Source organism: Nesoenas mayeri, assembly GCF_963082525.1.
Source record: "Nesoenas mayeri genome assembly, chromosome: 1".
Taxonomy (NCBI): domain Eukaryota; kingdom Metazoa; phylum Chordata; class Aves; order Columbiformes; family Columbidae; genus Nesoenas; species Nesoenas mayeri.
In genome coordinates, this window is record NC_137541.1 from 102,971,961 (window position 1) to 102,996,744 (window position 24,784).

A 24,784-nucleotide genomic window follows, 5' to 3' on the forward strand; every position below is an offset into this window, starting at 1 on the left:
AGTGCCAACATGGCTTTCTCTTCACTCTGCTGACACAGACTGGTTGGGAACCTGACTCCTTCCAATTTCCTGGCCCTTTGAATCCTTACTGACCAACCCAACATCCCTGCCAATACAGACATCCTGAAGGAAGGAGAGAAATACAGATTGTGCTGTTTGAGTAGTGCTGGGGTATTTTCCCCTGGGAGGTGCTCCTATAATATTGTATACATGGAGAAAGCATGTAATTTATCTCTATAAATGAGAATAAGGTGGTGGAAGATGGAAGAAAGAGGATAAAAGCAGAGGTGCAGATGTTTGAAATGCTTTCAGTTAAAAGAAGCGGGGCGGGGGGAAGGAATTGAAATTAAGAGAATCAGCATAGTGATTTTTAAAAATGCTTGGGTATAGTTAACCAGAAGATATAAGCAATGCTGAAAAACAGGAAGTAGATAAATATATACAAGGATAAATAAGTATAAAGTGCTGACCTTTGCTGTGGGCAACTACTGAGCCCTAAACGGCAAAGTGCACTCAGAAAATCCATCTGAATGAAAACAGAAAGTATATCCCAAAAGTTACTAACACAACAGGGTGTAAATGCTATCATGCAAGGCAGAAGCACCAAAAAACTCCACCCCTGAACAGAAATGTCACAGCAGAAAACAATATTCTAGTATTTGCAAGTGCTCAACCAGTATGGTTTAATTACCAGAAGCAGAGGTCAGCTGAAATAAAGCAAGGCTATAAGGAAATCACAAAAGAGTGTAAAGCAATGTAAGAAAAAATATTGTTGGAAAGATCTTTGGCAACAGAGAATTCAGAGAAGTAAAGAGCAACTCTGGAATAAGCATCTGTATTCATGACCAAAGGAGGCTACTACATCCCAATGCACGGCACTGGGCAGAGGCACTGGAGGACCTTGGGAAGTGCAGTTGCAAAGATCCACCAGGTGTAGGTGACACAACAAAATCAGGTCTTTGGTGAATTATCAAATATTTTTTTTTTTTAATTGCTAAAATCTACTACTGCAAATAAAATGTGAGAATAAAAAGACAAAACTTATTTAAACTTTGAAAAGAACTTCTAAATAAAAACTTTCAAAGACGACTACTAAAGTCGTGCTACCCATATGGCGGAAAGATACAAATTCTCAGTGAATCAAAAATTTGTGAGTGACAGAACATAAAAAATTAAAGTGGTTAGCCACTTCCAATGCAGAAAAGCACCCCACAGACCACTATGAAGATTAATAACTGGCAAATGCAGGGAAGGTTTTGCACAGGACTATGTAGCTTTGCACTTTCAGCTTTATGGAGAACTATGGGGAAAAAAACCCAAAGAAGCTAAGCAACAAAATGACTAATGACACTGTAGCCAAATGCAATGCATTGACAGGAGCAGTACAAGATAGATTTTTTTTTTCCCCAAAGGTGGCTAATAAAAATCATTAAACCTCTTCCTCAAAGACTCAATCTGCATGTGGCATCAGTCTTACATCAAGTAATTCTCAGAACAAATGAAAGATTTGTTATTCATCGCCCAACCTGGGAGGCAACTGGATTTATCCAAACAAATGTATCAGGGAACTTTTGGTTTTAGAAGAATTAATGCAAATATTTTCATAGCCATTTTTAAACCAATAAAACAACAATCACATATATGAAGCCATCAACAACAAAAGTAAAAAAAAAAAAAAAGGAAAAAAAAAAAAGAAAAAAAAAGGCATTTTCTTCCTGACAAATATTTTAAGTATCATTGAAGTGGAAATGTTCATTTTTTCAATGGAATTTCAAAGTTCCATCCTTCTACTAAAGATTACAAGCAAAAACATCAGAGTAACCAAATAATTTGTTACAAACTTGTGTGTGTTTGTGAAACTCAGGTGTTAATACTGAGTTTGACTATCACTTTTCCAGAACATTTTTCCGGGAGCACACACAAAATTAGATGCAGGATGACCTACATGCAGAAGACTGTAACTTCAGAGACACTTTTCAGGTCTCAGTGTCTAGACTTAGCTCAAATGGCTGCAAATCACAGGTCAAGTCCAGTGGATTAGAACCCAGCCCATAAAGCAGATTAGCATCCAAACAAAAGAGTCCAACTGTTTCTGTAAATCCAAGTCACATGGAGTCTATTAAAACCCAACAGATCAGTAGCACTGAAGCATTTATATATTTTAAACAGCGGCTGTTTTCCTACGGCTTAAAAAAGAAGAGCAAATCAACTGACTACCGTGGGCAGGGCTGGGTTCACATGCCTTGCAAATTGAAAGAGGAGAGTGCAAATGGAAGTAAACAACTGGATCATGTTATCCAAACCGCACTTTGCACTGGATCATGAAAATGGGGAAAAAGAACACGGAAGAAAAGAAAGTACTCCAGAAAGTACATGTTTAAGACCAAAGTAATCTCACATGCAACACTAAGACCCAATCAGTAAATTTGTGCTCATTTTATTTTACCTTTGTCTCTGTTCTTCTCCTTTCCTAACGAGTCCAGTTTCTTTCTTAATGATTTCTTCCTCTTTTGTCCATCTGTTAGAGGAAAAAATAAAAGAAAAAAAAAAAGGAAGTGAGTGCAAGAATGCTGAACAAACTGCTACACAAGCTGCAGGAACACAGTGTGAGATGGCCACAGCACTTGCAGTCAGGAAGGGCATGGGGTAGGCTTCACAAAGGCTGGGGTCTGTCACAGTCCTTCAGCCCTAAGGAGCTCTGCTTGGTTCACCCAAATGCCGACATTGTACTTGGGAAACCAAATGTATCCAACTGCATGCTGGTGGGCACATCTACAGGTGTGTGGTCACACAGCCCACGTGGCAGAATGGAAAGCTAATGTTGAAGACTGAACAATGGAGATCTGTTGCTGGATGCCCATAAACCTAAAAGTACTGGTTAGCCCTCATCCATGGTCACAAGACTGTGATCCAAGTGTGGAGCTGAAGGTAGTATTTGGAGAGGGAAGATTACTAACCTCCGGGATAAATTCTGCATATCACTCATACCAGCTGGGTGATAGCTGGCCACCTTCGCATGACCCATCAGATCTGAACTGGGAACCTGCTGTTTGGTACAGCATGTCCAGATTGGTTCAGATGGATTACAAGTCTCAAAGAAATCATTGTTCTGACACTCTATATATCATCCAAGTTTTCACTAAGGTTCTAAGGATCAAAAATTATAAGCAGCAGCATAGGCAGGTTCATTCTTGAAACAATTATGTCAAAAGGCTGGCTATCATTATTTCCTTCAGCAGCATCTTTTATAATGAAAAGTCAACAAAAATGCATTTTATTCATTAGGTCTCAACAAATACCAGAGATTAAGACATGGGCCTGCTTTAACTTGTACCTTTTGAATTTTTTAAGTTCCAAAGCAATATAAAGGGTCTAACACAGGGACTAATACTGATGCTAACATAGGCACCACTCTAGCTAAAGGTTAATGAACACGTACCTTTTCCTTACTGGTTTTGTAACATGGCAAAACCTCAAAACGGAACACGTCATAACTGTTTTTCAGTCTTATGGTAAGAAGGTCACCAAATTATCTGCCTCAACACGTTTTTCTAGTTATGTAAACCAGTGTCTTAAGTGGTCTTTAACAGTAGGGAACACAACACTGTGAAGTGGATCTTCATCGATTAACCCTCATTTTTGCAATCAGTGGCTGCAAGAGAACACAAGCCATTTCCCCATAGTTTTTCCTCAACACCTATTGAAAGCCATGCCGAGAACATTACTCAACAGACAGCTGGACAAATTCTGACTTTTTCATAGCCAGTTAATATCCTTTTACTTTAAAATTAACATTTATTTTTCCTTATGCATCTGTGATTTGATCAACTCCACTCGCGCAGTTGCACTCTGCATTTATTTAGAGGAAATTTGCTCCCAGCACTCACTGAACTATGACACACAGTTTCTGACTCCTGAGCTAGATTGGCATTTGCTGGTTAATTCCCCTTTTTCTGCACCTGCTCCAGTGAGAATTCATCTCTCTGAAACAGGGTTGACTAGAATGGACAGATAAGGTATTCCAGCTGAGAGTTCAGCAATATAATGGTGGCAATTCATTGCCTGATACAGCCTATGATTAGATTTTCCTTTTCCACAGGCACATGACAAGTTCATAACTCAAAGTCATACTTTGATTGATTAATATGCCCAGTCTTTTCATACCTTCTGACATTTCCAGTGGATAAGACAGTTTATTACAGAAATTCTTCTTTCACTTCTTGGCAATATGAATAGTGAGTAGCCTGCTTACATACACCAGACAGTACTGCTTGTTTTTATAGGGTTCCCTATTACCATTGTCTTCTGGCTTTATATATATACATATATAAAAATTATTTTCAAATTATTTTTCATGTTATAAATGCAAATTACTGCTTTACAGTAACTTTTCAATAAATGACTTATGTTTCTGTGGAGTCTTAGAGTCTTATTCTCCAAAGACCCATTTATTGATATTCTGACATTCCACTGAAGTCTATCAAGACGTAAAAATGAGAACAAAAGCTGATATTGAGTGTAAAATATAGTGTCTATGTATTATAATTACAGAACTGAAACTTCTAGAGTGTTTTAGTGCTGCATAGTCAAATACAACACAAATACAGGAAAAATGAATGATGTTCAGTATTATTGAACACAGGAACAAATGGCATCCATATCCACATGGAAAGCATGTGAACACTGTCTAAGGCCAAACTATCAATGGCTTCTTCTAAACCTTGTTCCTAATGGATGATTCTTTCAACTCCAACAGTGAAGTAAATCCTCAGTAAACGACAGGCTGAGACAACATTTGTACATCTGTCTCCGCACACCTTGTATTTTGGATACAAATGATGTTCAGGCCCAGCAAAATGTAAGGAGCAGGAAGCAGTTCTGGAGATGGACAAAGCAGAAAACACAAAAAAGAGTCCACTCTCTGCACTCCTGAGCAAAGAAAGAGATTGCAGAGTGACAGAGAAGAGACACTTAATTTGGGTAAATGGGTGCAGTTCCACTGAAGGCAGTGGGGCTACAACCATTTACACTTTGCCCCATGGCAGGAGAGAGTTGCATATGAAAATAATAGGGAAGAATCTCAGTGAAAAGCTAAAACTTAGGAGATATGCCAAGAGGTTAGTTCCAGTTCTTTTCCTCCCCCAGCAAAAAAAACGTGGTTAATTACAATCTATATTCTGTAAAAATAAATGTGTTTTGAAATGATTGCTGATTTAAGTTACATCAGGCATAAGCACTGCTGAAATATTCATAGCACACTTAAGGATTTCTGCAACTCTAGCAGTTTTACATGTTAAATGAACCCAATTAATAATGTTTAGTACTTATCTGCAGTGTGTTTTGAGACTATAATTAATATCCAAAGCATTCTTGGGAAACAGGCAAAGCATTGTTACCCATACATAATACCTGCTGTACATTTTAAAATTAATTAGTAAATATTTATGCAAAATAGTATTACATCAGGCCAAAGAGCCATTAACTATTGCCTGCTATTCTCATTCATGCTTTAGAAATGTTTAAAGCACAAAGTGACAAATGCCATTGGGCTTTTGTCCAACCTTTTGTGTATAAAATCACCACTTAATATCTTCTTTCTCTAGATCAGCAAGTATGACTCCTTCAACAGATTCCACTTAAGAATATTAGCAAGACAAGAGAAGTTCTCAAAAGACAACTCCCAAAGTGAAGGAAGCTGCATTTTTTTTTTCTTTGTTAACCTATTATTATTTTTTTTTTCTGAAGATCACTTGCCCAGGCAGAAACAAACTCAGATTATTCAATGCTTACTAATTTATATGTTCACTGCATTTTTCACTGGAATGCATACATCACTCTCTAGGCATCTATATATTAAGACTAGTATGATGAATATTTAAAAGACCGAGAATCTAGAATCTAACTCCTGAGTGCATATTAAATTGCTACATGACCTGTTTTTCCAAAGTGATGAGCACTTCCAGGTTCAGTTAATGCCAAAAAGATTTTGCTATTTGAAAAATTAGGTCATCTTTTTAGGCCTCACTAAGTGAAAAGTATTTACGCTGATATACCGACTTTGGACAAGAATTTGAGGAGTTTGACTTCTGAGATCATTATTTTTGAAATTTTGGGTTGAGGCTGAAATACACCTGCAGTGTCATCACTCAAACCATTTAATTAGCAACTACAGTCTCAAATCCCAGATTTCATGTAGCCCATTTCAGGGTCTAAATTTCACTCTACGTTAGACCAGAGTTCTACAAACTAAGTAAAAAGAAGCCATTTTCAGGCTAAGGATACATAAATTTCAGCTTTAAGAGTTATAAAAAGGAAAGAAAGAACTTTGGTCTTTTAATGTCAGCTTGTACTGTTGCTTTGCACAAGACCACATACCAACACCACATATGACTCAAAGAGAGAGAACGTGGGCTGAAATCTGTTACTATTATTTACTTCTAGTACTGCTTTACTCTTTTTAAAGTTATGGATATCAACAAGTCTATCTGGTAGGTCAGGTGGTGCTCAGTATAAGCAAAAGCATCACAAATTAGGTACAGGGAATTTGTTCAAGATGATACAGTCAGTGGCAGAACTGGAGTTAACATTCAGGAGCTAGTTTCATATTACGTCACTTAACAGTAACTATAGTGTGAAGTCCTAATCTATTTTTCTTTTTCATAATTAAGATATTACGCAGTAAAAAGTACAACAGCACCTGAGCTTTCTAAGTCATTTTTATGACACTATCATAGTATTAGACATCAGATCATGGAAGGTATCCTGGCAATGGCTTGAAGTGAACGTGTAATGAAAGTACGATTCTTCACCACTTTCCTTATACATGGGCTTGTGGATTATCTATAAGAATGGATGTTCCTTTTGTGTTACTTACATGCAAGGACACTTTTTTATTAATCAAAAACATAATTCATAAATTCAGAGACTTTAAACTTATTTAACTCAATGGGTTTATGACAAAAGAGACCTTCTCCTGTTTACTGAGTGAAGAGAACTCTCTTCACATCTCTCAGCAACCTCCTTTGCTTATGACAGTTGTGTTTCTTGTCCATTTAGGGAAGAAAATTTGTCATGTTCCACAATTAAGGGTTATTTTCACACAGTATAAAGAGAGGAGTTACGTGACAGATTAATATCACACCCATAGCTCATTTATCAAAACAGAAATGGATGAAAAAGTTTAATTTTGTGAGATTTCTGAAATTACTTGTTCATAGTAGTTACCTTCATGGCCCTTTTCCTTGAAGAGGCATTAGCAATTGGATCTAATTGCATTTAAAGAAAGAAAAACAGAATTAATTTTCTAAAAGTATAGTCCATTCTGTATTGAAGATCACTACTAAGGGCACCACAAAGCACAAGTTTGACCTCTCATCCAGACTTCTCAGTTCACTTCAGCCAGAGAGCAACTCATTTCCCAAGTGTCAGCCTCCCACACTCAGCCTGCGAGCCGAACATCAAGCTGCAGCCTCTCTTGCCTGTGCAGTACTGCAATTAACAGAGACTTTGCAATCAGAAAACTGCTAAATTCTGTTGACAGAGCACAATGAAGATGTGATTGTGCTTCACTCACTGACAGTTGCACTGTGTTTGTGGTTCCAATCACTCCTTTGGGCCACAATACAAAGCAAATTTGCTTCTGAACACACACTTGGAGCTGCTCTGCTGAAGAAGAGGGTGCTGGTTTTACTTAGCCACTTCTGTGACTATAAATGTCCATCTTGAAATATTTATTTAGATTAACTTCTTGTTGAAATGCCCTGTCCTCACCCAGTAACTTCCAAAGCACTGTCAGCTGCAGCACAAATGGAAGGTAAGCAGTTTCAATGAGAGAAGCAGGAGCTGGAGATTTTGGCACATAAATTGATATGAAAAGGGAAGGGCTGAGCACACAGGTATTTCCCATCACTCTCTTGTTCCCTTTAACCAGTCCTGCGCAGTTCACACACATCAAGATCTCCCTCAGTGATGCAGATTGTTGTAATGCTTCAGAAGCCTTGGACTATCTCCCTGTTTCTCACATTGCTTCTCCTTATAGCCTACATTGCTCTCTTTATTTCAGTTTTACTTAAATCATCACTCCTTCATGCTTGCCAGCCTGCAGCTGATAGAAGAAAAGCCATATTTTTTGAAGTGCATCCCTCAGCTGCAGCCATGACCAGCTCACAGGTGCCCACCTCAGCCCTTGGAGCTGGGTTAGGGCTGCCCAAATGCCACCAGCACCACAGAATTGCCCAGAGGCAGCTTCCCTCTCACATCTTGCTTTCTCTGACGCAGCAAACAAGCTTCAGCATCTCCCTCTCTGGGAAGCTCCTGCTGAACGTGTTTATGGCAGAAGAAACAGCATGGAAAGGGCAGAGCCAAGGGCAAAGCCCTTTCTCCAGGAGAGGGGCTACAGCTCCCCATGGCCTGCACACAGCGGGGACCAGAGCAGAGTGGCGCAGCCCTCAGGGTACAAGTGCTGCCCAACCCAAACTTGTCTCAGGGCAATGGTGAGAAACTGAGTGAGGCGTGGGGAAAGGTGACTGCAGGAAACGATGTTCTCAGCAATATACAACATGTACAATTGCCACCACTAGAAAAAACCCACAATGACGTGCGTGGATTTCTGCCTCGTCCATCCGTATGTGTTTCAGTTCTAATAAGAAGACGCACGTTCTTAGTCTCTACCCCCCCTTCATCAGCGCTGTTTTCAGAGTCAGTATCTTTGTCGAGAAGCGGGGGGGCCGAGGGGCACGCCTGAATTCGGGGGGCGCTAGAGGAAGCTCTCAATTAACAAAACCTCAAGTTTTTGTTCCAAAAAACCAAGTTTCTGTTCTAACAAGCCAAATCTCTGTTCTAAATAATCCGATCGTATGCTTTGCCGCGAAAAGTCCTGTATTAGAGAGTCAAACTGTTCGCTCTGCCGCGAGAGGTTTTGCTTTAAAAAGTCAAACTGTTTGCCTTGCCGCGAAAGGTCCTGTTTTAAAAGGTCAAACTGTTCGCTCTGCTGCGAAAAGTCCTGCTTTAAGGAGTCAAACTTTTCACTTTGCCGCGAGAAGTTTTCCTCCATTCGGTGCTTAAGTTTACACAGATCCTGTGCTACCTTTAAGCAAACACACAAACTGAAGCACATCGCGCACCACATAATGAAAAACCACGCCGCAAAATGCCAGGTTTCTGCAGAAACGTTACTCAACCCTCTAAAAAGTACCTCCATCTCTGATGTGGGGAAAGGTGACTGAGCAGGAAACGATGTTCTCAGCAATACACAACATGTACAATTGCCGCTACTAGAAAAAACCCACAATGACCAGAGAAAAGTGTGCTTTCTGTTCTCTTCCTCCTCATCCCATCAGATTCTTCAGTAACCTGTGGTTAGTGCACCTTCTTTGGATATAGGCTTCAATCCCTCTAGGCTAAGGCATTGCTACAACTACTTGAAAGGAGGTTGTAGCATGGAGGGGGTATTGGTCTCTTCTCCCAGGTAAGAAGTGACAGGACAAGAGGAAATGGCCTCAGGTTGTGTCAGGGGAGATTTAGGTCAGATATTAGGAAAAATTTCTTCACAGAAAGGGTTGTCAGTCATTGGAACAGGCTGCCCAGGGAAGTGTTGGAGTCACCATCCCTGGAGGTGTTTAAAAAGTATTTAGATGAGGTTGTTAGGGACACGGTTTAGTGGTAGGCTTGGCAGTGTTAGGTTAACGGTTAGACTCGATGATCTAAAAGGTCTTTTCCAAACAAAATGATTCTGTGATTGTTAAAGTGAAAAACAGAGGAATTACAAAGTCCAAATATGCAGGTTTAGGTGGTGCAGATGCTGGAAGTTTAAATCCTCCGTTATACACCATTGATTTGCTGTAGAGCACTAAGAATTTGGTCATACTGGCATATTAATTATTTATCTAGGAATTTGCCATGGAATCTGCCTAGAAGGCAAAATTGCTTCAAAAGAAAACTGCACCCCTACAGGGACCTGAGTTTTAGTAATCAAATAACTGTTTACAAAGTAAACTTATGTGAGTTCAATACAAATTTAAAAACAAAACAAACAAACAAAACCAACAACAAAAAACCCCATCCATAATTTGCTTGCCAGATATTAATAGATTTTTGATGCTGTACATCTATTCGGTAGGCAAAAGTGACATACTAATTTATACCAGCTAAGCATATTATCAGTAGACTGTCCTGTCTTTTAGGAAAATACATCTAAACAAGAGTAGTTTGAAACTAGAATCAAATCTGTTAAGAGTGAAAAATGTAGCATTTCTATTGAATCCTATTCTCAAGGTCTATTTTGACACGAAGGAGTCATGTCCCAACTTGCTAAACAATAAATAGTATGTGTCAGAAAACAACAGGGATACAGATATAGACTATAACTGTTTATATCACAAAGCAAGCAAGCTTACTTTGGGTAGTGCTCTAATTCAGGTAGCAAATACTGCTCAGTTCCTGTGGATAGAGGAATCATAAGAAAACACCACATTTCATCTCCACTTGCCTACACCTTCCCTAGTGCATATAAGGTTTAAATAACCTCCAAGTATATATGTTGGAAGAAAATACTTCAGTATTTTCAAATATGTTCTCTGGTGATTCTCTGTCATGAGGGACTGAAGTTAACTGGTGGGCAAATGCAGGTGTACTGTACTCTAAGGGAGAGAGCCAAACCTACGTACAGAGGGGATATGGGACTTGGGCTCTGGAACAAGGTCAGGGCTACAGAAGCCAGAGCCAGAGGGAGGGGGAGAGCTGGGATGGAGCTACTTTTCTGTCCTGCTCCTGGTCACTATGTTCCCATGGTGCGGGAAGCTGCAGGTCTAGCAGATGAATATAAGCACAGCTGCACCAAAAGCAACCCTTCAGAGAACACAAAGAGAATGACTGCCTTCAGTTTGTGCATGCTGTGTATAAATATTCTTAAAAGATCAGAATTAAGAATTATTTCAGAATTTTTCAAACCATCACACCAAAACCAAGAATTAGCTTCCCTGTCTTCCCTTTCCATTTGATTTTTTTATAAACTGTTGACCAGAAATAATTGTGTTTGAAAACTTGAAAAAAAAAAAAATCTCTTTAGCTATTTTATAGGCTTATAAATATCTCAGGGTGGGTGTCAAGAGGATGGGACCAGACTCCTTTCAGTCGTGCCAAGTGATGGGATGAGGGGCAACGGGCAAAGGTGGAAGCACAGGAGGTTCCATCTGAATATGAGGAGAAACTTCTTTACTCTGAGGGTGTCAGAACACTGGAACAGGCTGCCCAGAGAGGTCGTGGAGTCTCCTTCTCTGGAGACATTCAAGACCTGCCTGAGCACACTCCTGTGTGATCCTGCTTTAGCAGGTGGGTTGGATTAGATGATCTCCAGAGGTCCATTCCTACCCCAACCATTCTGTGATTATGTGATTTTGACACTACTAGAGTGAGAAAAATATACAGTTTTAATTCATTTAAATACTTACAAACACATTTAAAATAGCTGTATTACATGAACTCTGAAGAACAAGATATACAGTGAGTTTTAATAGAGGAAATGAAAAATCAGAACACTAAACTATAATTGTTTTGGAGCTTATTGGTACTTGTTAAACCTTTAGCTGGACCTAAGGAAACCAACTCATTTTGACATGAAAATAAACAGCTCCTTAAACCCTTTTTTATGCTAGGATGAGGGAAACTGCTGCTGCTGCCATATATAGAAGGGATGATGGAAATAACTTACTCAAACAAGCCTGCGAAGCTACCTGGCAGCTTTTAGAGGATTACAAAGGAAGGGTGAAATGCCCTTGTATGCCCTTCTGTGGCTCTCACTAGAGAGCAGCAAAAAGCAGATGAATTCCTAGAAAGGGAGAACAGATAAAAATGCAGGTCTGACTTCTGTGTGGATAGATTGAGGCAGATTCTCAATTAACAAAGCTTTGTTTGCTTCAGTGCCTACGTTAGTGCAGGATTTCCTGTGCCATAAGAAGTCCCAAATCATAGTACTCTAGAAAATAAAAATTAAATTAATTAATTAATAATAATTTTTAAAAACCCACAAACCAAACCCAAAATCACACACACACAGATAGGGCCAAAGGGTAACTTGCTACACATTTTTTTTCCAGGAAAGCCTTTTGATGGAGCACGTCTTATGTCAATATGGCATGCAAAAAATGTCTCTGGGTATACTGAAATTAGCAGGAACAACTTCTATACTTCAGGGCAATATCTGCTACACTGAGACTGATGACAGAATTCATGAAATAGCAATGTGAAGTAGCAGGTGAAAGACAAAACACAAACACTGTATTTTTTCCCATTGTAGCAGCATCTGTAGTGTGACAGGAGCTTCCTTAAACTCGAAAGGCAGGTAAGTTCCTAAATAAACAGACTGGTACATCAGGGACTTTGCTGTTGCCCTTCACTCTACATGAAAGACATTCACAAACCATGATAACAAGCAGAGGTTTAAAAGTTTTGAGAAAGACTGAACAACATCCCCTGTTTGGAGTGCTTTCCTGACAGTAAAATAGGTTAAAAAGTGTCTATACTGCTACAACAAACAACTACAGTAAAACAGTAAAATATTCTAGCTGTACTGAAAAGCAAACAAAAAAGCAACATTAAAACACCAAACCCTAAACAAACAGAAGCCTTGATGCTGTACTTTGAGATAAGAAAAATACAAAAAATACACCTCTAAAACTTTCTTCAGTCCACTGGGGGCAGGGGAAAATTGACTGCGTCCTTGCATCAGTTACCTAAACAAAATGTCATTTTATAGTTTGGATGGGGGGATAGTTGCTTGATACCATTTCTCATCAAAATGACTTTTTATTTGATAAGAAGGAGAATTCCCTTTAATCCCCACAACACAGCGTGGGCTAGGGGCAGACCAGACATTAAATTGCTAGTATTTGGCTGGCATTGAACTTCTGTATTGATAAGCTGGCTTGCGTACCTGTCCTGGCAGGTGAAGCAGCAACCATGTTTCTTTACACGTTCCTTAGAGCTTTCCCACAGGTTGCTTTAGGCATGAGCACAGTTTGAGCTCTTCAAACAAAGAGGAAATTCTCACAGTTCTCTGGAATTCACGGGACGTGCTGGTGGTCACAGATGTGTTTTGAGATATCCAGGTCTCCCCTGTTTTCTGACCATTGCCTTATTGTTTTGAACCCTTCATACAAGTCTTTCCTCGGACTTTCACCTTAAAGAAAGAGTTGTGCAATAAAATAAAACAGCCTTCATAGCTTGCTCCTTCCAGGGCTAATTAAACCAGTTCACAATATTCCTGACAGACCCTTGATGAAGAAATGAAATGAGGAGAGGAGTCTTTAGTGCAAGGAAGTGAAATCCCAGTGCAGAAAGTCTCTTGCTGGACAGGCTGGCAGCCCCAATAACTGAGATGCCATCCCTTTGAAAAATGACCAATGGACCTTCTTTCTAATAATGTTTCATTGTAATAATTATCTGTCCTCTGTATCATCAGTCATCTGGCTTGCATACTTTTTTATTAATAAACAGGAACAGGTGTTGAAAATGTAAACCACACAGACAAAAGGCATGATGAGCTCTGCAGAGGGCTTGAGTTGACTTCCTGCACAGAAATAGAGTCACGTAGACATTTGTCTAATCTATTCTTAAAAACCTTCAGCAGGAGATTAGGTCTCCATTAAAAACCCAGGTAGCCTTTTCAGTGTAAAAGCCTAATGCAAAGATATATATAGTACCACAGATCTTTTAAAATAAATCTAACTGTAGTCTTTCCTAACCAGTGTTTAGAGACATATCTTAAACTTCTGACATCCACCAGAACTCCTCCACTGAAACCATACATTTGAAGAAACTTTAGAAACTAACTCTTCTACCTAAGACAAAAAGAAATCCTCATCAGAAACACTTTTGAAAGGAGCAATACACATAAGATAATAAAAAGAAATTTGACTTTCAACTGAAATTTTTTAAAGAAGTATACTGGAAGAATACACACACATTAAAGCAAAGCTCCACCAAAGGCAAGTAGAACAGAGAAATTAGTAGGCTGCAATGTCAATAGTCTTAATAAAGGTTCAAAATCTTCTCACATGGGATATTTTTATTGGTATTTTTTGTTTGGCTTTGAACTGTAATAAAGCATAAAATCTTAAGTCACTATAGAATCACCACATGCTTATATGGATTATTTGCAAAGCACAGGACAGCCTAGTTGAATATTCAAAACCAAAGGGCCAGTACTACATCAAGTACAAAAGACAGATCGGGCAGAACACAATCAAGAACACCTCTGTTTATCACTAGTGAGCTCACAAAGATTTTAAAAGCAAACAGAATCAAATACACCTAATTTTGCAAAACACTTATTCCCTCAGGCCATGTATCTGAACTTTTCCATACAGCCAATGGTCATAAGTAACATTTTAAAACAGAAGCTGAGATTTCCATGCAGCACAGTAATAGAGACAAAATACTGGATGCAGTTATATGTACTTATAGTCAATAGCTATTTCAAGTGGACTGTTAAGGAAATTACATTAGGTAGGAATTTTTTTATTTCTCAGAAGTAGTTTCTAAGTTCAATGGGACTTCGCATCAAACGTATGCATTCAGTCATCTCTGGATCTGTATTTATAAGAGCAGTACCCTAAACCCACAACAGTCAGCATCTAAATAAGCAACTGCCCTAATTATGAAGGCCTCTGGTCACGATGCCATCTCCAGTAACATGACATTTCAATATCGAAATGTGCATCATAGTGTTTCCTTATTTATCTTTGGAGTTTCAGCAAGATTTCCCCCATTCATTGTGGTACCCACTGAAAGAGTCCTGCCTTTCAGAGCTCCTGCCCCGTGAGCTCTGAAGCAAAGTGCTCCTTCAGTGTCCAGCCCTGTGCACAGGCCCTTCTTCCACAAAACACACCTCCACAACAAGTAGATTCTTGGAAGTTACACAAAACTTTCTTTTGAAGGTGTTGCATTACACACTAACTTTTCCACGTTCACATTAATGGTGCCCATTGATTTCACCAAGAAGCCCAGCATTTTCTATTTCTGTTCTGTATTTGTATAGCACTGAAGAAAATGCATACTGCTTCGCGGTCAAAGCTTCTAGCTATTTACCAAAATACAAACTAATTATTAAAAATATAAACTTTTTTGCTGTTTGCAGTGAGTAAAAGCATTTCTTTTTAAAACTGTTAGTTTGTTTGTAACTAATGGACTAGATATGCTGAATAAAGTTTTCCTGATATAAATGGATGTGTAAAACCTGCTACGTGATACAAGAAAATCTTGGAAATCAATTTGCTGAGCATCACACAGAGCCTTTTATTAAAAAACAGCAACAAAAATTTTAAAAAAACCTACCTCATGGCAAAATTTTAAAAAGGAAACAGATCGCTAAAAAATTCCTTAAGTTTTAAAGGTAACAAATTATTGGTCCTGTTCTCCCATTCGAAAAATTATGTTCTTGCAAGCTTCATGTATTTCCATTTTGTTCTTGTCTTGATGGTGGCAAAAAAAACAAAAACAAAACCAAAAACCACCAACAAAAACAAACACACAAAAAAACAGACAAAAAAAAAAAACCCACCAAACCAAACCAAACAACCACAAATTTGCAATTTTCTGCAAGTTTGCAAGTTTCCTTATTAGGAGGAAAAAAAAAAAAATGTATCTGTATATATACATGTATACATATACACACATATATGTATACATGTATATATACAGAGATATATATATATGTATTTTGGGCTTGTTTATCCCCATGCCTGGAAAAGCTCCTGTCACCTTCACTTTGACAAACTCCTGTGTAGCAGGGTTTAAGGCTGCGTACTCTTACAACCATTCCCCTGCAGCAGCTGGGACTTCTCCTGGCTTAAAACATTAAGTCAATTTTATTCTATTTTTTTTCCAGACTGAGATTTTTTTTTTTTTTCCTACCCCGGAGGAAAAGAAAATCCTCAGGAAAAAACAACCAACCAACCAAAAACAAACACAAAAAACAAACAAACAAAACCAAACAAAAGCCATAAACAAAACCTAACAACAACACACAAAAAAAACACACAAAACCCCCCAAAACAACAAAACAAAACTAAAACCACAACATGTTTCCATGGAAAATTTGAATTTGAGAGGAGGGAATCTTCCATCTCAAAATCAGCAAGATACAGTTTTTACCTCTGACCAGGTTTGATACAGTAAGCCTGATGCAGTATATCCAAGATTTACTAATGCAGTGTAAATGTGCAGAATTCAGCTCATGGTCTTTTTTATCTTTAATATAATCTTCATGAACACTGCTATATTGAAACAAAATCCATGGACTCACAGGATCACGTTAGAGACAGCATTTATATGACAAGAACTGGCAGAGGTTGGCATTAAAAGGGTCAGTAATAAGCGTGTTCACTTAAAAGATATACCAATGCCAACCCAAAAGCGTCCAGCTGGTAATCCTATACCTCCACAAAGTTTAGGATACGGTTTACTTAGATGCTTTCCACGGTTAGAACAGTCTATAAAACATATAACATGGTCAGTGACTAAAAACAATGATCAGTCTGAAGCCCTCACAAAAATGCAAGTCCAGATAAAAATCATAGTCACTATCAGTGTCAAGGAAAATAGATAATGAAATACAACGATGAGTAATGTAAGCAAAAAACAGATCCAAAAAACTACTCCTTGCCAAAATAAACAAGAAGCGGAGAACATGTAACTCTGAATTCCCATTTTTATTGAGAGCTTAACTGGAATGTACTGGGGGCAAAGTGCACCAATGAACACAAAAAATTCAGAACCCCAGTTATGTATGTTTTGTTCCATTTCAGAGATGGGGCTGTCTCAACCCTCTATCTGCAATCACACACTTATCCAGGCCTGCTCCTTGAAATTCACCTCGCTAAAAAGCACATCGCAGAGGACACAAATGCCCACTTCATGTGAGCAGATGCTCAGTGGCACACATCTGGTGGAAATGGCTACAAAACTTGCATGCAAAAATGTACGACAGCACATGTTCAAGTAGCATAAGCAAGATCTCCCCTTAAATTACTCTTAACTATATTTAGGTTACTCATCCCAACCTTAGATCATATTCATTACAACTAATTGAACAAACTGAGAACCAGATTTGGCAGTAAAATTAAGAATTACCTTCTCTCTCTTCAAATATCCCAATAACTCTGAAAAAATCAATTCCCTCAGAAAGGGGAACATGTGCTGTAATTACTGAATCTACTGTATATGACCTAATTGCTGTTAACAATAAGTACCTGTGGATATGCATTCTTGTCATAGGTGGCATCAACACAGTAAACAGTTGTAATAAAAGAGATTAACTGCCTTTACTAAGACATTTGGTTCGCTTGCTAAAATAGCTGGGTAACATGTTTATTGTCAATTCTGGAAAGTGAGGATAAATTCTGAGGCTAACCTTTGGATTTTCATTCCAAAATATTTGAGAATCACTAAAATAAACCCAAAGGTACAAAGTAAAGGTATGCACCACTTGTACCAGAATGTAAATATGGTATGTGGTGCATGTTGAAACCAAAACACTACATCAAGGTAGCATTAAGGTTGTGACCCAAGTCAACAAAAGCAAGATAATTCATCAGAGATGGATGTCCCTGGACTCAGCCCAACCTATTGCACGTATTGCAATCTGTTGGATCTGATCTGTTAAGAGTACAGGGCTAACAAATAACCTCAACATGTAGTCATCAATAAATCCATCTTGTATTTTGAAGTGAGATTGGAACTTGTCCAAATACTGGTAGTACATACACATTTTTCACACTTCTCTGATGGACATTTCCCCAATTTTCACAACAACAAAGTCAGTGCCTATAGATGCCTCAGAACATAGGCCACAGAGATTCAACCATTTGCAGATTTTGCAGATAGTATTTCATTTTCTAGTGATCCTCTCTCATCTTCTGTTTTTCCATGACAGTATTTATACAGGCTTCATTACTTCCTAATTATCCACATATCTCCCCCTTATTTATCTTCTTAACAAGTAATCACAAAAAACAGCTCAGCCATTTACGTTTGCATGTCCCCTTGGTAAATGCACATCTACCTAAGTGATATTCAGAATGAATACTGAGCTTTTTTTTTCCTTCCCCCTCATTTATTCTTTTTCTCCACAACTCCTTCAGCCCTGTTGCAAAGCTGGGAAGATGGGAATGCATCCTGCTGGGGGACTGGTGAGAAGGTGAGCAGTCATGGTCTCTTCTTGAGTAAAGAGAGGTGAAAACTGCTACTGCGACCTCCAACTCCCAAATCCTTTTTGAGTCTCTACCAATAGGTTCACATTGTACCTTAAAACTCAGGCAGATGCTTGAGGAGCTGACTTAGGATTAGAAACCAAATTTCTCATTTGCTGTAACTGATAGAGCTCTAGAACTATCTACCAGTGCTCCCAAACACAGGCTCGGTGAAGTGGGACAGGATTGTGAATGAAGACAGTTATAACCGTGAGGTATTTAAGAAACTGATTCAACCTCATTTAATGCCTCCTCTGCTCAAGAGATACCTGGAGCCTAGGAACAGAAGAAAATTAGTTCCTTTCTTGCTCTGATCCCAGTTTTACTTTGAAAAAAGCTACCTTACTTGAGTTACCTTTTTACTTTGTGTGTGTGAAGACATGCAGTAAGACATGCAGAAAGTACTGATTTTTTCAGTACTTTCATACAAGTACACAAACAACTGGAAAGTCACCAAAATGTAAGCACACCGAAACTTAATTTCATGACAGTTGTGTTTTTTTTTTTTCTTTTTCTGTTATAAAGACAAGATTGCCTTCTCCAAAACAAGGAAAACACAGCATATTCTAAACAGCAACTGTAAAGAATTGTCACCACAATTGTACTGTTGTGCCAGTCAGAATGCCAGACAGCAAATTCCATAGAGTAACTGCATTGGTAGAGAAACTGTAATGCTCTGCTCAGAAATGATCGCCTCTCACAATATAACACAATAACCCAGAGAGAGGGTAAATGATTCTCGGCCTAGTTTCTGGTAGCAGATCGGGGAGTGACATGGGAGCTGAAAAAGATGTTGATCACAGAATCTGAAAGACAGATGAGGCAGAAAAAGAAGAGAACAAGAAACAAACCTGAAGCATCTCTGTCATACATATAAAAATATGAACTCTCGATCAATTTGAATTCATTCTAATTGTCTGCTGCAGTGCAATCGTAGCATATTTTAAATTACATGCCTGTTAAATAAACTACCGTGGGAGGTGGTCCCCTCCCTGTGACCACAGGATATTTAACTAAGACATGCCAGTAATGAGTTTTGTTACTGGTAATGACTGCAATACAGCACAGGAGTGGGATTACGTATGAGGTATTATATTCTATGCATTCATCTGTAAGTGTGGAAAAATAGCCAGGTGTGCCCTGAAAGTGCCAACTAACTGTACTTGCTGTGACAAAAAGGGCTTCTGAGCATGGAAGGACAGAAACATTTTGAAGAAGCAACCAATAGTGGCATGACCATGATCATAAAGATGACTTCCACACAAGCATGTTTGGCACAAATACTTGTTACCCAAGAACAATGAATTTTTACCTACCATAATACTTGTGCCAGTAAACGTAGTTACTCAAGTGCCTGCAGGAAGCAAATTAATGCCCAGCAGGCACAAGCATGTTCAAATGTCATTCACTCACGAGTTCCAAAGAACAGTTAAAGAACCACAAACCAACTTTAGAAAAAGCTTTCTATATTTTCTAACACATAGATTATCCCACTAATGTCTGCTCTTGAATATTTTCACGTGGCAGATTCTGAGTAGAAGAGAACTGTAGAGCACATCTTTCTATCCCTGTATCTCTCCAAACCTAGAGAGCTCTCCCAGCTGTCCCAAAAAGACAGCAGTAGTTCTACATGTAACTTTACACGTCACTTTTTTTTTCCTAAACAAAACATGTTTAATAGCCTTGAGTTTGTTTTTAACTGGAGGTACAAATGTGTTCTTCTATACCTGAAGTGCCCAAGCCAGTTTCACACTGCTTAAACTTGAAATTCTCCATTTACAAAGTACTGTGATGTTAGCAAATCAACTGGATTGCTACCTGTACCCTCTTACTGTATGTTTCCATTGCACACCATTCAAGAGTGACGGGAACATGAAGCGAACTTCAAAGTGTCTTTATAAAGGGCCTAAACTAACCTGTAGTAATTTTGGAATATCGCAGATTCTTTTTCTCCTACCAAAATGACATGACAGATGTAGTGTAACGGAGTGACAGAATTATTATTAGTTATATCTACTGTGATACACCGAAATTGGTGCCAGATTTAGAAACATGATGGACTTGTATTACCTTAATTCTAGTTATTACCTTCACTTCCTTCAGCAGATGGTACTACAACATTTTCAAACTCAATTGCACTGGCTATTCATTCAACTTGCATACCTTAGAACACAGAAAAATTAATGATCTGGTCATTCAGAGCAAGTATGCAGATGTGAAATTATTTGCCTCATCAATAATCTCACTGGTAAACCTAACGTGAATGGCAGAACTGAGTAGCTAATTTATTTCTCAGCCAAACTGAAATAAAAGATACACTAAATGATTGGGCCAGCAGTAGAGAAAATCAGGAGCCCAGGTTCCTGACTTTGTGAAGTATCTTTTATTTTAAGTTGCTTCACCAGAATTTATATCATTCTTATTTAGTTTTTATGCTTAAAATTTACACTTTTCAGATTCAATACATCTAAAATTAATTATACATTTTGTACATACACACAGATGTACTATGAAAACAAAAACTATTCTTGTGTGTGATCTGAACCTGAAAGATTCAGCAGTGGCTAGTCTGCAAGCCCTGGCAGCGCTGTGCCAAGTTGCCTGTGACCTCAAAGGATCTTGTGGAGGAAGGGTGGGTAGACTGGGAAGAGACCCTGGCTTTCCCAAATGCTTGGTCTTTCATGGCAGTCTCAGCAGGAAACAGCAAGGAAAACACCAAACAGTATTCATTCTCTGAAGCTCAAAGTTCTTGAATACAAATATGTATACTCTATTGTCTTGGATGGTATTACACAGAATCACATAGAATGGAGTTGGAAGGGACATCTGGAGATCATCTAGTCCAACTCACCTGCTAAAGGAGGTTCACCCAGAGCAGATCACACAGAAACATGTCCGGGTTGGTTCCGAATGTCTGCAGAGGAGACTCCATCACCTCTCTGGGCAGCCTGTTCCAGTGCTCTGCCACCCTCAAAGTAAAGAAGTTTCTCCTCATGTTTAGATGGAACCTCCTGTGCTTCAGTCTGTGCCCACTGCCCCTCATATTATTGCTGGGCACCACCAATCTCCCTATATGTATATTCATGTCCCACTGAATATGCCAGTGACAGTTCAGACTACCAGAAAACATTGCAGTGCCTTTAGTGAGCCAGTTTCTGACATGAATGTCCTATAAAAATGTTTTCATATTGACAGAACATTTTTGAGGGACCAAGAAAGCTGTAAATAGGGCTTGAAGTTGATCACATCCATCTCACTACAAACTAATGCCCTGCTATAACTGGTAAGTTGGACTTGTTGGTTTTGGCAGGAGTTTTCTGCAAATCCTAAAAAGGTGATGAATGCCCAAGCCTATGTTTTTCACATTTGTTCTTCTCCACATCATTATTTTCATTGACTAGACAACTTTTCTCTGCTTAACTTTGTTTCATTCAAAAACTGTGCATGTGCTGCCACACAGTACCTCCGCTCACAGCCAAAGGTGAGAATTCAGTGGTGTCTTGTTGTTCCTTAAATAAGTACACAGCAACTCGAAAGGAACAACAGGAGAGACAGATTTGCAGGTGTTTGTATCACAGCACAATGGCTGCCTTTGCTAGGCTTGATCTCCAGCCTACAGGAAACATTCACATTAGTTTTAGTGAGGTTTCAATCTCTTCCACAGTAATGTAAGTACAGGTCTACTACGTGCATGTATCCTGCATCGGGATTCTGATAGCTGAGCTTCTCCTTCTCAGTTCCTCCTTAGGACTCCTTATGAGCTCAATGCTTCACAGTGAAAATTACCTTGTTTTTTTAGGAAATAATCACCACTATCTTTAGGAAAAATTATTTCATGCAGATGCCTTGGCTGTCTGACAAGTGATGCTTGGCTTCCTTCAGAGTCAAGACAAGACAGAGTAGAAAAGCCACTTCTGTGGTATGATCTTTCTGACCCACACAGATGTGGGATACTTTTGGATGTCAGGAAGTATAGGAGAAGCCTTTTTCTCTCAACTGAGTATCAAGAGATCCTAGCAATGAACAGGTCTGATTTAGATTACCTACCCTGTTTACATCTTTCCTTGATCAGATGATGCCAGCCCAGGTGGCCTGAGTTGGACATAGTAGACAAACATGACTAGTTGTTCTTATGTAGTTACTATCTTTAAGGAAAAAATAAATAGAAGACAATGTCCGCGGAGTTAACAACCTAGTGTTTTCTCCCTTTCGCTGCTGTGATATGAAGTCAGTGGCTTAGCAGTCTAAATAGAGAGGGTTTATCAAGCCCTTACCTTTGGGGATAGTAATCTGACAGCCCAGGTCACAGTCCTGCTGCAACTGATAAAAAGCCACTTCCTGCAGCCGAGCACGCTCCAGCTCTGAAAGGCTTTGGACGGGAACTGACTTCAGCCGAACGCTGCGTCCTGACATGCTGTTCCAAGTGAAATCACCCTACAGGAAATCAAATGGAAAAATATGAAGCATCATACGGTATGCATGGTTTAATAAACAGAACCATCTCTTTTACTGCTAGGCAAAACAACACAGGTCCTCTTTTCTAAAAGGCTGTTTTCTTGGACATCTCTAACCTTGCAAATATCTTTGTTTTCCTAAGAGCACCATTCCTTAAAAGGCCTACAGATATGCAAAACAAAAAGTCAATTCTGTCTGAAACCATTTAACCAAGTATTGTTGCAAAAACATTAGGATTCCAGTAACCAAAAGCACAAAGCAGGGGAAGAAAAAGCGCCCTTGTCTGCTTTTCCCGGTTTGCTTTCTTCATACTGTACTCGGTCGTCACTTCATTGCTTTCCTCACGCAGTCAGTCAGACATGCAAACCTCCTGGGGTGCGAGGACAACACACATCCCATCTCCCTCCACCTGCTCATCCCACTCCACCCAGCTGTTCAGCTGCTCACAGAGTACACAGGCAGAGCCCCTTTTCTTTTCTGACACATCCCATCCCCTCCATATGACAATACTGTGTTTAGACCAAGATCAACTGAAGGACAAGCTGTTTCACATTTTTGAAAAGCCACAATAACAACGTACGTGTTAAAATTTATACAGGAAAACAACATGAGATATGCTGCATCTCTGTAAAGTACCAATTATGCTTTGAAAGCAAATCAAAAGCTTCAGCTGTTCTATCTCCCACCTGTGATAACACATACAAAAAGCTATTCTCTTAGCTAGTATTTAGCTTGGGTGAGAGAAGTAATCATCAGTGAAAGAGAAGTGCAAGCACATAGGCAAGCTTAAAGGCTAACAATTATCTTTGAGTAAGAATTTCAAAATTCATCCAAGCATCACCAAACAGTGCATTTTAGTACTACAGGGAAAGAAAGAAGAATTTGTTTTTCATTCTGTGTTAAAAACTAAACGTCAAACTTATCAGCAGGTATAACCTGATGCAGCTGTAGATAATGGAAAAACTCTGATGTACATCAGATGAGCTGTAAAGACAAATCCACCAACCTGCCCTTCACAACATGGCAGACTTATAATTAACAAACTTTGCTCTCAAGTGCCCATTTTCAGTTTATATTTCAACATCTGTACCTTTACTGCATGCTCGTTTTTTCCACCATTCACTAATAATTCATCTGTTCTGCACACACATCCACAGTCAAAGGATGCCCATTGACTGGGAAAGACATTGGCTTAAGCTCCTTATTACTAAAATCAGAAAAATTCGCCTTAGTAGTTATGCATCCTGCTGTATGTGAACACGTTTATGCACAGGTTTCCACATATTTTGCCTACATATGTCTATATATGTGCAAACATACAACCTGTATATATATTTGTGTATACACACACATATACATACCTATATATGCATACCCATGACTGCGTGTGTGTATCCACATATACATATGAGACAAAAATCATTTACAAATAGGCAGCACTATCTAGCAATACAGATCAAAGGAACTACACATTAAACACCATTTCTTAAGATGCACAAAGTATGTCTGAGTACATCAAGGAAGATATTTTTGTAGCGTTTTTTGTAAGTCATTAGGCAACCATAACAGATAAAGCTGTTACTTCAATGTGAACAATTGCATATTTGTATGCTCAATGGATGGACTATGCTCAATATCTTTATGATATTTATATATACATGGGCCACATATGCAAGTTTCTGTGCTAGCCTAGTATTTGCCTGCTGGAATTTCTTCCTTCTTTTCTTTTCCTCTTCATCCCTTGCTCTTCCAGTGCCTTTCTCCTGATTAGCTAAATTTAGTCATCTCTAACTAAAGGTTTGCACAGTAACACAAGCTGAGCTAACTAGCTTAACACAAGCAAAACCAAAGAGTCACATAAACCTTATTTGCAAAACTGCCAGTAAACATTTACATTTTTTTAAAAAGCTGTTGTCATTTATAGATAAAAGTGATTGAGAACAGAATCCACAACCAGACAATGTATACTAAGAAACCAGCTCCTTTCCAACCCTGATAAATGCAAAAGAAACTTTATGAGTACAAAAGCATGCAGTTCAGTCCTCATGAACATAATGTAAAAAAACGTTCTATGGTCAAATTGG

At 38.8% G+C, this 24,784-nt stretch overlaps 1 protein-coding gene across 1 annotated transcript in view; it reads right to left on the reverse strand.

Moving 5' to 3' along the window:
• ARHGAP6 (Rho GTPase activating protein 6) overlaps window positions 1-24,784 on the reverse strand; it is a 337,636-nt gene that overhangs the window by 38,459 nt on the left and 274,393 nt on the right. The window contains exons 2-3 of the mRNA XM_080350260.1: window positions 22,520-22,679; window positions 2,447-2,518 (exon numbers count right to left, since the gene is read on the reverse strand). Coding sequence (XP_080206386.1) covers window positions 2,447-2,518; window positions 22,520-22,679 — 232 coding nt within the window. The remainder of the gene's footprint in view (window positions 1-2,446; window positions 2,519-22,519; window positions 22,680-24,784) is intronic.